Source organism: Chelonia mydas, chromosome 2 (assembly GCF_015237465.2).
Source record: "Chelonia mydas isolate rCheMyd1 chromosome 2, rCheMyd1.pri.v2, whole genome shotgun sequence".
Lineage (NCBI taxonomy): Eukaryota > Metazoa > Chordata > Testudines > Cheloniidae > Chelonia > Chelonia mydas.
The window spans coordinates 248,335,833-248,352,008 of record NC_057850.1 but is presented as its reverse complement, the minus strand read 5'-3'; the positions used below and the strand labels follow the sequence as shown (position 1 = coordinate 248,352,008).

Below are 16,176 nucleotides of genomic sequence, written 5' to 3'. Positions count from 1 at the left end.
ATTTCAAAATTCATAGATTCATAGATACTAAGGTCAGAAGGGACCATTATGATCATCTAGTTTGACCTCCTGCACAACGCAGGCCACAGAATCTCACCCACCCACTCCTGCGATAAACCTCTCACCTATGTCAGAGCTATTGAAGTCCTCAAATCGTGGTTTAAAGACTTCAAGGAGCAGAGAATCCTCCAGCAAGTGACCCGTGCCCCATGCTACAGAGGAAGGCGAAAAACCTCCAGGGCCTCTTCCAATCTGCCCTGGAGGAAAATTCCTTCCTGACCCCAAATATTGCGATCAGCTGAACCCTGAGCAGCTGGGCAAGATTCACCAGCCAGATACCCAGGAAAGAATTTTCTGTAGTAACTCAGATCCCACCCCATCTAAATCCCATCACAGGCCAGTGGGCCTATTTACCATGAATATTTAAAGATAAATTAATTACCAAAATCATGTTATCCCATCATACCATCTCCTCCATAAACTTATCGAGTTTAATCTTAAAGCCAGATAGGCCTTTTGCCCCCACTGCTTCCCTTGGAAGGCTATTCCAAAACTTCACTCCTCTGATGGTTAGAAACCTTCATCTAATTTCAAGTCTAAACTTCCCAATGACCAGTTTATATCCATTTGTTCTTGTGTCCACATTGGTACTGAGCTTAAATAATTCCTCTCCCTCTCCAGTATTTATCCCTCTGATATATGTATAGAGAGCAATCATATCTCCCCATAACCTCCTTTTAGTTAGGCTAAACAAGCCAAGCTCCTTGAGTCTCCTTTCAAAAATAGCTAAAAATGGTTAACTGAGAATATTCCTCGGCCATTAAAAATGAATCCAGGGTGAGGTCAGTCCTCTGGCAACTAGTAAATTCTAGCTAGCTAGGGAGTAGAGCTGGATGAAATTTTTCAGACTAATAGTTTATTAGCCAAAAAATGCAGCATTGGGTTGACCAAAACTGTCTGTGAATTTGATATGACTATTTAAGTTTCAGCAACAGAGGCTCACTGCAGAAGACCCTACAGCTCAGAGGTTTGGGCATTCAGCTTCAGCACAGAATCATAGAATCATAGAACATCAGAATTGGAAGGGACCTCTGGAGGTCATCTAGTCCAACCCCCTGCCCAGAGCAGGACCAATCCCCAACTAAATCATCCCAGCCAGGGCTTTATCAAGCCTGACCTTAAAAACTTCTAAGGAAGGGGTTTTCCACCACCTCCCTAGGTAACGCATTCCAGTGTTTCACCACCTTCCTAGTGAAAAAGTTTTTCCTAATATCCAACCTAAATCTCCCCCACTGCAACTTGAGACCATTACTCCTTGTCCTGTCATCTGTTATCACTGAGAATAGTCTAGATCCATCCTCTTTGGATCCACCTTTCAGGTAGTTAAAAGCAGCTATCAAATCCCCCCTCATTCTTCTCTTCCATAGACTAAACAATCCCAGTTCCCTCAGCCTCTCCTCATAAGTCATGTGTTCCAGACCCCTAATCATTTTTGTTGCCCTTCGCTGGACTCTCTCCAGTTTTTCCACATCCTTCTTGTAGTGTGGGGCCCAAAACTGGACACAGTACTCCAGATGAGGCCTCACCAATGTCGAATAGAGGGGAACGATCACGTCCCTCGATCTGCTGGCAATGCCCCTACTTATACACCCCAAAATGCCATTGGCCTTCTTGGCAACAAGGGCACACTGTTGACTCATATCCAGCTTCTCGTCCACTGTCACCCTAGGTCCTTCTCTGCAGAACTGCTGCCTAGCCATTCGGTCCCTAGTCTGTAGCGGTGCATTGGATTCTTCCGTCCTAAGTGCAGGACTCTGCACTTGTCCTTGTTGAACCTCATCAGATTTCTTTTGGCCCAATCCTCCAATTTGTCTAGGTCCCTCTGTATCTTATCCCTACCCTCCAGCATATCTACCACTCCTCCCAGTTTAGTGTCATCCGCAAACTTGCTGAGGGTGCAATCCACATCATCCTCCAGATCATTAATGAAGATATTGAACAAAACCGGCCCCAGGACCGACCCTTGGGGCACTCCGCTAGATACAGGCTGCCAACTAGACATGGAGCCATTGATCAATACCCGTTGAGCCCAACAATCTAGCCAACTTTCTACCCACCTTGTAGTGCATCCATCCAGCCCATACTTCTTTAACTTGCTGACAAGAATACTGTGGGAGACCGTGTCAAAAGCTTTGCTAAAGTCAAGGAATAACACGTCCACTGCTTTCCCTTCATCCACAGAACCAGTTATCTCATCATAGAAGGCAATTAGATTAGTCAGGCATGACTTTCCCTTGGTGAATCCATGCTGACTGTTCCTGGTCACTTTCCTCTCCTCTAAGTGCTTTAGAATTGATTCCTTGAGGACCTGCTCCATGATTTTTCTGGGGACTGAGGTGAGGCTGACTGGCCTGTAGTTCCCCAGATCCTCCTCCTTCCCTTTTTTAAAGATTGGCACTAAATTAGCCGTTATCCAGTCTTCTGGGACTTCCCCTGATCGCCATGAGTTTTCAAAGATAATGGCCAATTGCTCTGCAATCACATCCGCCAATTCCTTTAGCACTCTCGGATGCAACGCATCCGGCCCCATGGACTTGTGCACGTCCAGCTTTTCTAAATAGTCACGAACCACTTCTTTCTTCACAGAGAGCTGGCCACCTCCTCCCCATGCTGTGCTGCCCAGTGCAGTAGTCTGAGAGCTGACCTTGTTCGTGAAGACAGAGGCAAAAAAAGCATTGAGTACATTAGCTTTTTCCACATCCTCTGTCACTAGGTTGCCTTCCTCATTCAGTAAGGGGCCCACACTTTCCTTGACTTTCTTCTTGTTGCCAGAATACCTGAAGAAACCCTTCTTGTTACTCTTAACATCTCTCGCTAGCTGCAACTCCAGGTGTGATTTAGCCTTCCTGATTTCACTCCTACATGCCCAAGCAATATTTTTATACTCATCCCTGGTCATTTGTCCAATCTTCCACTTCTTGTAAGCCTCTTTTTTGTGTTGAAGATCAGCAAGGATTTCACTGTTAAGCCAAGCTTGTCGCCTGTCATATTTACTATTCTTTCTACACATCGGGATGGTTTGTTCCTGTAACCACAATAAGGATTCTTTAAAATACAGCCAGCTCTCCTGGACTCCTTTCCCCCTCATGTTATTCTCCCAGGGGATCCTGCCCATCAGTTCCCTGAGGGAGTCAAGATTTGAGAGTAGACTAAAGTTAGACATCTCCTCAGCTAGTGAAGTTGGCTTCTCCCACATAGGCCTTATTATTATAGCATGTTTAAAATGTGATGGAACAATTCAAAATTAAATGGATACATTCACAACCTTGTATTTTTAAATGCCCTCAAAGAAGGGAATGGGGTGGAGGGAATCTGTAGTCTGCAAACCCATTTGCACTGAACCATATGGGTAAATTGTGTCTTTTTAACAAGCCCATGTGTGCATTATCCCAAGAGCAGCCCAGGACACAGATTGTGATTCAGAGACTTTTTTTCTGGGTTTCGGGGTGGAGGGGAAATTACCCTGTGCCAGCCACTATCTGGCACAGCCTGCGGCCCCGGATTTGCCAGTACAGCTGTGCTAGCCAGTGCATTTATGGAGCAACAACTCCACCCAGTCCTGTCCACATGCATGGGAGGGAGGACACAGTGGGTCTCTGCAGACAATTGGGAGTGCCTTGCACCTCATCTCCTCTTCTGCACAGGTCTGGCCATAATCTGGCCCATAGCAACCCTGCTTGGAAAAAATATGTTATTGCAGAGTTCTAAGTATATGACTATAGGAGTTTATATTTTTGGGGAGTTCTATATCCTGTGTTGTACTCAAGGTCACATTAGATTATGACAATGATCCCTTCTGGCCTTGGAATCTATGAATCAGTGAATCACATCAATGCTGGTACATCCTTACATATTCCACAGGAGCCCAAATTTATTGCTCAAATATAGTAAACTTTTATTGTGTTGAAAAGTGAGTGTAATTAGGACCTTATGCCAAAAGGTAACTACAAAATGGCTTTAATGAAAATATATCAATAACCAAATATAGTCTACCAAATATTACTCAAGTGCAAATTATTCTGTGCCATGTCATGCAAGAAATTAATCTGTTTTCTTTATTTACAACAGATAATCAGCCTCCCAGTCCACCTGATGCAGTTTTGACTGTTGTATTTGTATTTAAATGTATTTCTAGGTATTAAATAACTGTGGATTTTTAACAAAGGGTCTACAGAAAGCCTCAGTGTGATTACAAATCACGTTTTTAGTGTGACATCATGCTTGTGTTTTAGCCTGTAAGGTAATATATTAATATAATATAGCTCACTGTAATGAAGATAGTTGCATCAGAATGCACAAAGGTAGTGAGACTGGGTCTGATAGCTCTATAGTTTCTAGTTATCTTAACAGAAGATTTGCAGATTGGAAAACTTGAATGCAAACAAGAATATTTACACTAACTGCATTGGAAATTTGCTATTGCTTTTTCCATAATTAATTTGTCATTATTGCAGACATTTGAGTAAGAGCTTTCTCTCTTACAATCTAGCACTGCCTTCTACCTGTAGCTGCAGTGAAGTCTGCTGTGTAGGACACATACACTCTGCTCACACTCTGCTCACAGGAAAGCTATTGTCAGGTCACAAATTTAGCATTATGTAATTTATGATTTCACTACAGGAGACCACAGTGGGAGAAGGGAATAACTCAGTAGTTATGAAAAGCAGACAAAAAGTAAATGACATTATGTTAGGCTAATGCATTTGGAAATGTTCCCAGGTGAAAAGGTCCCTCTTTTAGTCAGAAATTACATGCACTGTTCTGATATGAATTGAAAACGCAGCCATTGTTCTTGGGCCAAATTCAGCACTATACAAACCAGTGCAACTTTATTGATTTAACAGGCACTGCCTTACACTAGCAATGGATTTGGCCCTCTCTGAGGTTCTGATTTTGCCACTCTATGCTTAAACTACTGTATGGGAAACCAATGAGGCAGCAAGGTATATGCCCAGAGAAAGAAATGTCGGTGCCTAAGGAACTTCTACTGCAAAAACTTTATTTAGCTGTCTATGGGGTTAGGTGGCAGCTGAGGGGGAGTTTTATGAATACTAACGGTGCCTAAATCTGTGATTTAAGTGCCTAAAGTCTCAGTTAGGCCCCTAAGTCTCTTTGTGACTCTAGAACTAAGTGCCTAAATCACTTTTGAAACTGTGACATAGGCTTCTACAGCACTAAGGCATTTTTGCAAATGTTTCCCTTAATCTTGTTCCTTGTGTTCCTAATGGACAGATATTCACATGACACAAATCGCCATCACTGATCACCCTTTTAGCAGTGTCAGCCAGAAGAATGGAATGGCTGTGGAGACTGAACTAGCCTTTTGCCCCAAGACAAGGCTTTAGGAATGAAACATTTGATGGGATGGAACCTTCCCTCGTTCAAGCTGTACCTGATCTGTAAAGAGGTAGAGGACTTCAGTCTCCTTTACCATCAAACTGGCATCTTTCACCAACACTAAATTCTTTTAAAATATTTTATTAATTTAATGTTCTTAAAATGGGACTTGGAATTGATCAAGTACCAGAATGAAACTATACAAGGAATAGTCTGGGCTGTGCTTGTGCAGAGCTCTGTTTGCTGGAGACATTTGGAGGTGGGAGGAATTTAAGCTGAAATGGTCAAGAGGCTACTGCCATCATGTCACAGCTGCCCACTTCAGGATTACCTTAGTGGAACTTTCCACATTGACATGCCCTTGGCAGGTCCCTTTTATGACTGACGACGCCCCCTTTCCAAGTACATCCTTCCCTTCCCATCTCTTGATGACTATCATTTCTATATGCAGTAACACAGCATTCCAGAACATTGCAAGATAGCCTGAATTGTCTTGTTTGACCATTTCTTTTACACTTCAGATGTAAGTTAGTAACCTACACCATGTTTTAGCTACTGAAGGATTTGGCATATGATATTTTATTACCTTAGGGACTGATCATGCTTCCACTGAACTTAGTAGCAAAAGTCCCTTTGTCGTCAATACTGGGAGCAAAATTGGGGTCTGTATCTTGCTTTTCAGAACCACAGTAATTTCTAGGGCATGTCTCCTCTAGGAAATATTTTATTGTATGTTAAGTAGTCTAATTAGTTGACATGATGGTGGCAGATCATCGCAGACAAGGAAATTATGGTCAGCTCCTCTCAGTCATGAATTCCTACTGAAGGCAAACCTGAAGATGCAAGAAACAAGCTTTTAAACCAGGGAGATGGGTTTGTCCATTCCCATTTTACACCAGTCTTTCTGGCATAGCAGACAGTTGTCAAGAATGTTAGGAAAAGCCAGCGTGTTGAAGGATGGGGATAGTTGTGTGTGTCTCAGTTTAGGACAACTGTACCTGTATTCCCCCTTGTATGGTCCAGCAAGGACACCCATTCTTAGTTTTCTGACTCCCCAGCCATTGCCTCTCTTGGAAAACACATGTCTCTCTTCCTCTTCACTGGATTATTTCCAGGCTGCAAAGCCTCCTGCCTACACTGTGAATTCCCCCGCAAAGTCAGACTGCATAAGCCTGCCGGCTTTACTTTTTTTCTCAGAGATGGTAAACAGTGTAGTTGCCCACAGTTAAGCAACCACACTTTTAGCACTTTCTAAGCAAGCACATTTATTCTTGAGGTAAAAGTATTACAGAGAAAACATGTTTAAAGCAATGAAAGAACCTACACCAGAAATCACCCCCCTGACTCCAAAAAGGGCTCTGGCCAGTGAATAGTCCTTCATATCCCACCCAGGGGTTTTCCTGTGCTTAATAGTCCATCACTCCTTTTGCTCAGAACATGAACACTCACAAATCCGTGAGTTACTTCTTTATACAGTTTTGAGGTCTTTGATCTATCCCCATGTAACAGGTGATCTACAGACAAAAGGTCTTGCAAAGGTTAAAAGGCTGAGTTCTTGCTTAATTGGAGTAGGTGCATTTGCTTACCCCTCCACCTAGAGATTTCCTGGGAAAAAGTTAAATAACTCTTGTGTCAGCCCATTGTTTAAAAGAATCCATTTGAGCGCATAACATTTCCAAAGACATGAGTCATGTCTCCTAAACAAGTTACATACAATCCCAGAACAATACATAAACATTTTCATTTTAATAGAGTGAGCTCATAAGATACTTAAACTTACTTAACATAAGAGCAGAAGAGCTGCCCTACTGGGTCAGACCATGGTCCATCTTGCCCAGTATTCTGTCTCTAACAGTGCTTGAGGAGAAATGTACAGAACAGGGCAATTTTGGAGTGATCCACCTCTGGTTTACACTTCTAGCTTCTACTAGTCAGAGGTTTAGGGATGTTCCGATGATGAGGTTGAATCCCTGACAGTCTTGACTAATAGCAATTGATAGATCTATCCTACCTCAACTTAGTTCTTTTTTGAGCTCAGTTATACTTTTGGCCATCACTACATCCCATAGCAATGAGTTCCACAGGTTAGTTGTCCATTGTGTGAAAAAGTACTTCTTCTTGTTTGTATTTAACTTGCTGCCTATTAATTTCATTGGGTGACTGCTGGTTTTTGTATTGTGCGAAAAGGTAAATACACTTCTCTATTCACTTTTTCCGCACCATTCATGATTGTATAGACCTCTGTCATATCCCCTCTCAGTCATCTCTATTCTAAGATGAACAGTCCTAATCTTTTTCATTTCTCCTAGTATGGAAGCCATTCCATACCATTGACCATCTGTGGCAGGGCACTCCAGGGGAAGCGCTAATAAGCTCCTGCCACTCCAGGTCCAAGCGGGGGAAATGGGTTGGGGCTGGGCCACTAGCTAGGACTGGCCTGGAAACTGGCCACGCCTCTCAGCCTTGTTAACTGGGGCAAAAAGCTTGGGCGGAAGTGAGTCCGGGGTGGGGGGAGGGGGAGGCGGGGCGGAGACCAGGAGGGGAGAGTAGGCTCAGAAGGAGCCAGTAGCCTGCTCCCCTGTTGCCACTGAGGCCTGTACTAGGCCAAATCTGTAAATAATCTGTAAATAGTTGGAGCTTGGTGATGGGGACCGGACACAGGAATAAAGAGCACGGGTGTTGCACCAGCTTGCAGTGGTCCTGACTCATTGGGGAGCAGGGCCAGGAGGCTGAACCCAGCGGGGCACGGTGAGCACCCCTGTTACACCATCCTTGTTGCCCTTCTCTGAAACTTTTCAAGTTCCACTATATCCTTTTTGAGGTGGGGTGACCAGAACTGTACACAGTATTCCAGGTGTGGATGCACCATGGATTTATATAGTGGTATTACGATATTTTCTGTCTAATTTTCTCTCCCTTTCCTGATAGTTCTAACATACTGTTAGCCTTTTTGATTGCTGCTGTGCATTGAGCAAATATTTTCAGAAAACTATCCACGGTGACTCCATGATCTGTTTCTTGGGTAGTAACAGCTAATTTAGACCCCGTCATTTTACACGTATAGCTGAGATATGTTTTACAATGTGCATTACTTAGCATTTATCAACATTGAATTTCATCTGCCATTTTGTTGCCCAGTCACCCAGCTGCTCCCCGCAGCTCCCATTGGCCGGGAACAATGAACCACGGACACTGGGAGCTGTGGGCGGCCGTGCAAATGTAAACAAACTGGCGCCCCGCCAGCAGTTTACCCTGACGGTCCGCAGGTTGCCCACCACTGATGAAAACTGACCATTTATTCCTACTTGTTGTTTCCTATCTTTCAACCAGATACTGATCCATGAGAAAACCTTCCCTCTTATCCCATGGCTACTTAGGGCACATTTACACTTACAACGCTGCATCGGCGCTGCTGCACCACCTTCCTGAGAGGCAGTAGCTATGTCAGTGGGAAAAGCTCTCCCACCAAAATAGCGCTGCCTACATGGGGTGTTAGGCTGGGATAAGTACGTTCCTCAGGGATATGGATTTTTCACACCCCTGAGCAATGCAGTTATACCGAAATAGGTCTGTATTGTAGACCATACCTTAGTTTCAGTAAGAGTCTTTGGGGAGGGACTTTATCAAAGACATTCTGAAAATCCAAGTACAGTATATTGACTGGATCACCCTTATCCACATGCTTGTTGACTCCCTCAAATAATTATCATAGATTGGTGAGGCATGACATCCCTTTACAAAAGCTGTGTTGACTCTTGCTCAGCAAATTGTGTTTTTCTTTGTGTACAATGATTCTATTCTTTACAATCATTTATATCAATTTGCCTGGTACAATAGACTCACCAGCCTGTAATTGCCAAAATTTCCTCTGGAGTCCTGTTTAAAACTCGATGTTACATTAGCTACCTTTCAGTCATCTGGTATAGAGACTAATTTCAGTGACAGGTTACTACAGTTCTGTAATTTCATTTCTTAGTCCCTTCAGAACTCCTGGTGAATATCATCTGATCCTGGTTACTTACTACTGTTTAACTTACCCATTTGTTCTAAAACCTCTTCTACTGACACATCAATTTGGGACAATACTTCAGATTTGTCACCCCACGAGAATAGCTGTGATGTGGGTATCTCTCCCATATCCTCTGCAGTGAAGACTGATGCAAATAATTCATTTAGCTTCTCTGCATTGGTCTTGGTCTTGTCTTTCTTGAGTGCTCCTAGAACACCACTGTCGTCTAGTGGTCCCACTGCCTGCTTGGCAGGCTTCTTATTGACAGTTTTTTCATCTTTAGCTAGTTGCTTCTCACATTTTTTCTTGGGCTGCCATATTATACTTCTACATTTTACTTGCCAGAGTTTGTACTCCATCCTATTTTCTTGATTAGGATTTGACTTCCAAATTTTAAAGGATGCCTTTTTGCCTCTAACAGCCTCCACTACTTAGCTGGTTAGTCATGGTGGTATTCTTTTGGTTCTCCAACTGTCTTTTTTGATTTGGGTATATATTTAGTCTGAATCTCTATTATGGTGTTTTTAAGTGGCCTCCATGCTGCTTGCAGGCATTTTACCCTTGCGACTGCTGTTTTTATTTTCTGTCTAACTAGCATCTTCATTCTTGTGTAGTTCCCCTTTTTAAAGTTAAATGTCACTGTGATGGAGTTTTTTTTTGGTATTTCCCCCTCTACAAGGATGCTAAATTTCATTACATTATGGTCACTATTACAGAGCAGTTCAGCTCTGCTTAGGACTAAATCAAGAATTGTTTTTCTCCTTGTGGGTTCCAGGACTAGCTGCTCCAAGAAGCAGTCGTTTATGGTGTCTAGAAATGTTATCTCTGCGTCATGCCTTGAGGTGACATTTACCCACTCAATAGAGGATAGTTGAAGTCACATATTATTACTGAGTTTTTTGGTTTTGTACCCTCTCTAACCTCCCTTAGATCCCTTAGTATTTCACAGTCACTTTCATTATCCTGGTCAGGTGGCCAGTGTATATTCCTACTGCTATACTCTTAACATTCAGTAAGGTTTGTCCAGGATATTGCAGGAAATTGCCAAACCTGTTACACTTTATATCTATTTTAGGTACTTATATGGACCTTCTTTTCTTTAGTATCTGAGTGCTTCACAATCTTGAATGTATTTATCCTCACAACACCCTTATGAGGTAGGGAAGTACTATTATCCCCTCTTCACAGATAGGGAACTGAGGCCCTGAGAGTCAAAGGGCTTGTCTACATTTGAAAGGAGGGTTCTCTCATCACAGGAGGTAATCCACCTCCTTGAGAGGTGGTAGCTAGGTTGACAGAAGAATTCTTCAGTCTATGCAGGGACATAGGTGGGTTTAACTATGCTGTTCAGAGGTGTGGATTTTTCAGACCCCTGAGTGACATAGTTATGCCGACCTAATTTTCTAGTGTAGGCTAAGCCGAAGTGAGTTGCCCAAAGTCACACAGAAAACCTGTGGTAGAGCACATTTGAACTCAGCTCTCTTGAGTTCTAGGCTGGTACCCTAACCACTGGGCCACACTTTCTGTCTGAGGCCTGAGACCTTTGTACTTCGGAACAACCTACCCTCACCTCCTTTTGATCAAATTGTCTTTTTTTTAATTAATAACTTCTGTGGTATCTTCATGCCAGGAATCTGCCATCACCAAAGCTGAGAATGGTATTGAGAGTACTGGTAATACACCACCAAGAATCATTAGATCGATCCTGCTACACTGTTTGTGACTAGACAACATAGCATGATAGGCCTGGTAGCACTGGTAAAGCATTACCAGTAGTCCCGACACGATTAAAAACTAGTGGAAGGAAGCTCCAGAAAGAACTGACATCTTTAAGTGGTTTTGATCGTTCTTTGGTACTGGGGTAGAAGCAGGAGTAGATAAGGAGAAACGGAGAAGAGGATGACAGAAAAAAAGAAAGAGGAAAGAGTTTGCAGCATCTCGGAGCTTTCTAATATTCCCAGGTCTGAGAAATACACATGGTGGTCCCTGGGCATTAAATATTCTTGACTGTTTCTTTTTTTTCCCCCTTTCAGTCTGTGTCCGATTCTTCCCTTGCTGTTCAGTGGACACCACAACATTTGCAGGCAAAATTTGGTGGAGGCTGAGGAAAACCTGCTACAGAATAGTTGAACACAACTGGTTCGAAACTTTCATCATATTCATGATCCTGCTGAGCAGCGGCACACTGGTAAATTTAGCATAATCTCTCATTAGGTTTAAAGTGTATGTGTATCTAAAGGAAGGAGATGATGGGCTAGTTACATTCTACTTCAGGAAAACTCACCCCTTGCTGCTTATTTCCCTAAAGATGGTTAGTTTGGGAATAAAACTTGTCTTATCCCTTGGTAAATTCACTGTCTTGTCTCAACATTTTACAAAGATATTCACTAAAAACTTAAGGCCAGACCCTTCCACTCTTCCTCCCATGCAGTAGTACTTTACTCCATGAGTAATCCAATGGCAGCCAAACACCACATGAGTTAGGGGAGCTCAGAGATGGAGCAGTCGTTGTGAAGATTGTCTTCCTCACGTGTCGGTTTCTTGAGGACCGGACTGTTGCATTCCGAAGGAATGTTGGGAGATTGCCCTTTGCTGGCTTTCACTAGCTCAGAGGGACATGAATCTCTTTCTTAATGTGTGACCCAAATGTTCCTTAGAGTACGGGGTTCAGAAGCAGTCCAGGAAGGTCGGGCCCACCCTCCCTTTCTCTTATGCTGGCAGGGAAAGGGAGAGATCTGAAAATATTTTTTCTGTTGTAACATGGGATTACCATATGGAAAGGATTGAGAACCACACCTTTATTCCTTCCATACATGTGATGTTACCAAACTCAATCAATTCTGGCTGGATGATTATTGCCTGAGTTCTACTTTGGGATCCTCTGCCACAGAGGTTTCACCCCATACTCAAATTATCTTTTATGCAAAGTAGGATGAGAATCTTTGGCTGTTCAGAATGCTAGCATTCGACTTTTGGCTTATGTGTATTGGGCTGATGAACCAGTTTGCTACTGTATCTGGAACAATGATACAGGCTCTGTATACATGAACTGGGTTTGGAATTGATCACTGTACCAGTCATTCATCCCCAATTTTTCTTTCCCTTTTGTGTTCCCCACAATCCACATTCAGGTAAAAAAAGATCAGCACATTTGCAATTGTTCATTTAGGCCCTGATCCTGCAAGCACTTCTGCACATGGGTGACTTTACTCCTGTGAGGAACACTACTGAAGTCAACGGGACTCCTCGCAGATATAAAGTTAAGCATACGCAGATGTCTTTGCAGGATGGAGTCTTATTTTGTTATTTAGAAACAACGTGCTAAAAGCTCTCCATTGCTAAACCAGTTCAAACACAAGAGAATATTGTAAATTTAGAATATAAAATATCAGTGTCCTACTGCTTAATATCTGGTTAATTTAAAAATATTTTCTCAGGGAAAAAAAGTTAAATTATGAGCAAAACCCTATGTGTTTATTTTATTTTTGCCATGCCTATTATTTCATATCTTCAGTAGATGTTGAATGGGGTAGTAATAGTTTGCACTAGCTCTGTGCAGCATAGCGCTTTTTCCTTGGATCTCAAAACATTTCACAAATGTTAACTAAACCAATCAACATGCCTGGGAAAGAAGTATTATTATCCCCAATGTACAGTTATGTAAACTAGAAATAAGGGTTAACTAGCTTAGCCAAGGTCACATAGCCAGTCAGTGATAGGGTAAGGAATAAAACGAGAAATCACCGTAATTACCTGTCCCCTGGTCTATGCTCTATTCCTTAAAAAACATGGTCTCCTAGAGTGAAGGGGCCATATGATAATGCATTGATAATACTGGTATAAAAACTCTTCCGACTTGATCAGATTGAATATACTGTTTGGACTGTGCTGGGGAAATCTGGAAAATGGTTTTGGAATGTTTTGTAATAAATTAACCCCCTAACAAGCTATTAATACTCAAAAAGCCTGTGTGGAGTTTATTTGAGAAGCCCCTTGAAGAAGAAGGAAACCGAGGCAGGGCACCTCAGGCCACGAGGGCATGCATGAGAGTCAGTCACTCAGTTACAAAGATTTTCAAAAGTGCATAAGGGATTTTGAAGCACAACTCCTGTTGCCACATCAATGCTTTTGAAAATCTCCCCCAAAATCAATTTGCTGTATAAAAATAAAGGGAAATGAATGCAGCCTTCATGCCTAGGATTTCCTTCTATTTAACAGTCGGGTTATCCACAAAAGATACCTGCATTATGTAAATCCTAATATTTCTACTTGGCTACCAAGATACAGTTTTAAGTGCATCTTCATCAAGAAGAATTGCCTACAGGAAAACAGATAGTTACTCATTACATTTAAAAATACAAAATATACATTTACTGTGGCTTCTGGTATAAGTGACATCAAATCAAACAATACTGTAGACTTGCACTATAATATGAACATTTTCCACTGCAGTACTGCAGAGCAGTTGTAAAGCAATGCTTTGTACTTCCAGGCATTTGAAGATATTTACCTTGAAGAGAGAAAAAACATTAAAACCATGTTGGAATATGCTGACAAAATTTTCACTTACATCTTTGTCCTGGAGATGCTTCTGAAATGGGTGGCTTATGGCTTCAAGAAATATTTCACCAATGCCTGGTGTTGGCTTGACTTCCTAATTGTAGATGTAAGTATCACTTTTGAAATATTATGTTCCTTGTGTTGATTATGCACCATGCAGGAATGTAGATGAAGTTAGATGACATTCAAATTCATAGTGATGACTTAAAATGTTTACAAGCTGTTATGACTAACTGCTCCTTTCAATGTGAAACAATCAGCAGAAGTACTTATGTAAATTCATTTGCCATGGAGAAATCTCAATGTAGCATTATAGCAAACATATTACTACATTTCCCTTTCTACCTTATTGGCATAAATAAAATGACCTTCATCAGTTAATGTTAACCAGGCTCCCTCTCTGTCCTGTTAGGTCTGCCAGTACTTGCACTTGTAAACTGACAGGCATCGTTCTGAGGGTAAGAAACAATCTTACATGAACCTAGATGTAAAATGCAAGGCTTGGTATGTCATTGAGCATCCTCTGGCAACCAGGGTGCCAAAATGAAAAGCAGCTTTGTATCATTACGCAGAGGTGTTACTGTGCTAATTTAAGTCACACTTCATTTTCAGCCATAAGAACTCACTCTGTCTCTTAACATTTCCTATCTCATTCCACACTCCAGGCTCGCACCAGGTCTGGTTACCTCTGACTGTGCGGCACATGACCTCAGCCCACTAGGCTTTCAGCAGATTAGAGAAGCTATCCCCTGGCATGGTTTCCTAGGGAGGCTGCCAGAGGTACATAACAACATGTCCAGTACCATCTCCCAAGTATTTACAAGTGAAGGAGTCCAGGAGATGAAGGCATGAAAAGTTTTTTAGGACTGAAAGTGGCTTCTCCAGTTCAAAGTCTTACAAAAGAATCTGATTCCCTCATGCCTTCAGATATTGAAATTTGCCATTCTTAGTTTTCCTGACAGGGAAATCCTTAAAACTAGACAGCAAGGCCGAATAAAGGCAAGCCCACGCTACAAGAATGATAGATCCGGATTTTTACCCTTTCTTCCCACCAAGTTCAGGGTCTTTGGGTGCTGGTACAGATAAGGACCAGCTGCAAACCATGTAGATCCCAAAGTACCAGAGTGCTTGGATGTGGGCTTTGAGCCCATATCTGGCAGCTGATGAACATGAGTGGTGAATTCACTAAAGACTAAATACACTGGGCCAAGGCTTCTATTTTTTTACAGATGAGCAGGAATTTTTAATTAGATTGCATCAAAAATGGGTTAATTGTCACAATTATCTCCTTGGCACTTTTACTAGCTTGACATATTTGAGTCTAAGGCTGATGAAGCTCTACACACATGTCATTTATTTACTTTTAACAAATGCTGTTTTTCCATTTTACACCAGAACCTTGTGTCTAGGGATAGCTGTAATTTCTTTGACTCCAATCCAAGAAAGCACTTCATTGGGCTACTCACATGTTTAATGTTATGAAGGTGCTTACATGCATTGCTTGATCAGGGCTTCCCAAGAGCTTTAATAAATTTCATCAAGTTCATTAAATTATACCTCTCTCTCTTCGTCCTATATATTCTGAGAAACCTCTTAAAGAGAATGCATTTATTTTTCACAGAATAGCTTCAATGACAGAGCAAGGCATGGTTTAATGGTTTGACCACAAGATCGGTTTGACCGCCAACTCCTGAGTTATAATCTTGAGAATGGCTCCCATCTGTGGATTTGGTCAAGTCACATAACATTTCTGCCTTGGTTTCGCCATCTGCGGAATGGGGATAACAGGAATTACCTATAATTCTTCATGGGCATTCAGAGGTTTAATTACAGAAGTCAATATTTGTAAAGTGCTTTGGAAAATAGGAAGTACCACATGAGTGCTGAGTATTATCACTACTATAAACACAGGGTCTTAGTAAGAAGAATTTCAATTTGCACATTGAATGCATTGGAACAATTTGGAGCTTTAATGCAGCTTCATTATAAACAGTTTCAAGTGAGTTTCACAGTTGTTATAAATATATACTTATTATAGTATTACATGTGTAGCATTTAATTAATGCCAAAGGGAGTAAAACTGAGTGCCCAAGCCAAAATTCTGTCCTCCATGTGTAAACCTCTCATTTAATAAGAGTTACTTGTGAATCCAAAGTCAGCATCTGACCTAGAAAGTTTATGTACAGATCTCCCTTTGAATAATGGGGTTT

At 41.8% G+C, this 16,176-nt stretch overlaps 1 protein-coding gene across 5 annotated transcripts in view; it reads left to right on the top strand.

Moving 5' to 3' along the window:
- LOC102931383 (sodium channel protein type 5 subunit alpha) overlaps positions 1–16,176 on the top strand; it is a 314,377-nt gene that overhangs the window by 235,222 nt on the left and 62,979 nt on the right. For all 5 annotated transcript variants that reach the window (XM_043541607.1, XM_043541605.1, XM_043541603.1 and 2 more), the window contains 2 exons: positions 11,440–11,594; positions 13,899–14,072. In XM_043541607.1, coding sequence (XP_043397542.1) covers positions 11,440–11,594; positions 13,899–14,072 — 329 coding nt within the window. The remainder of the gene's footprint in view (positions 1–11,439; positions 11,595–13,898; positions 14,073–16,176) is intronic.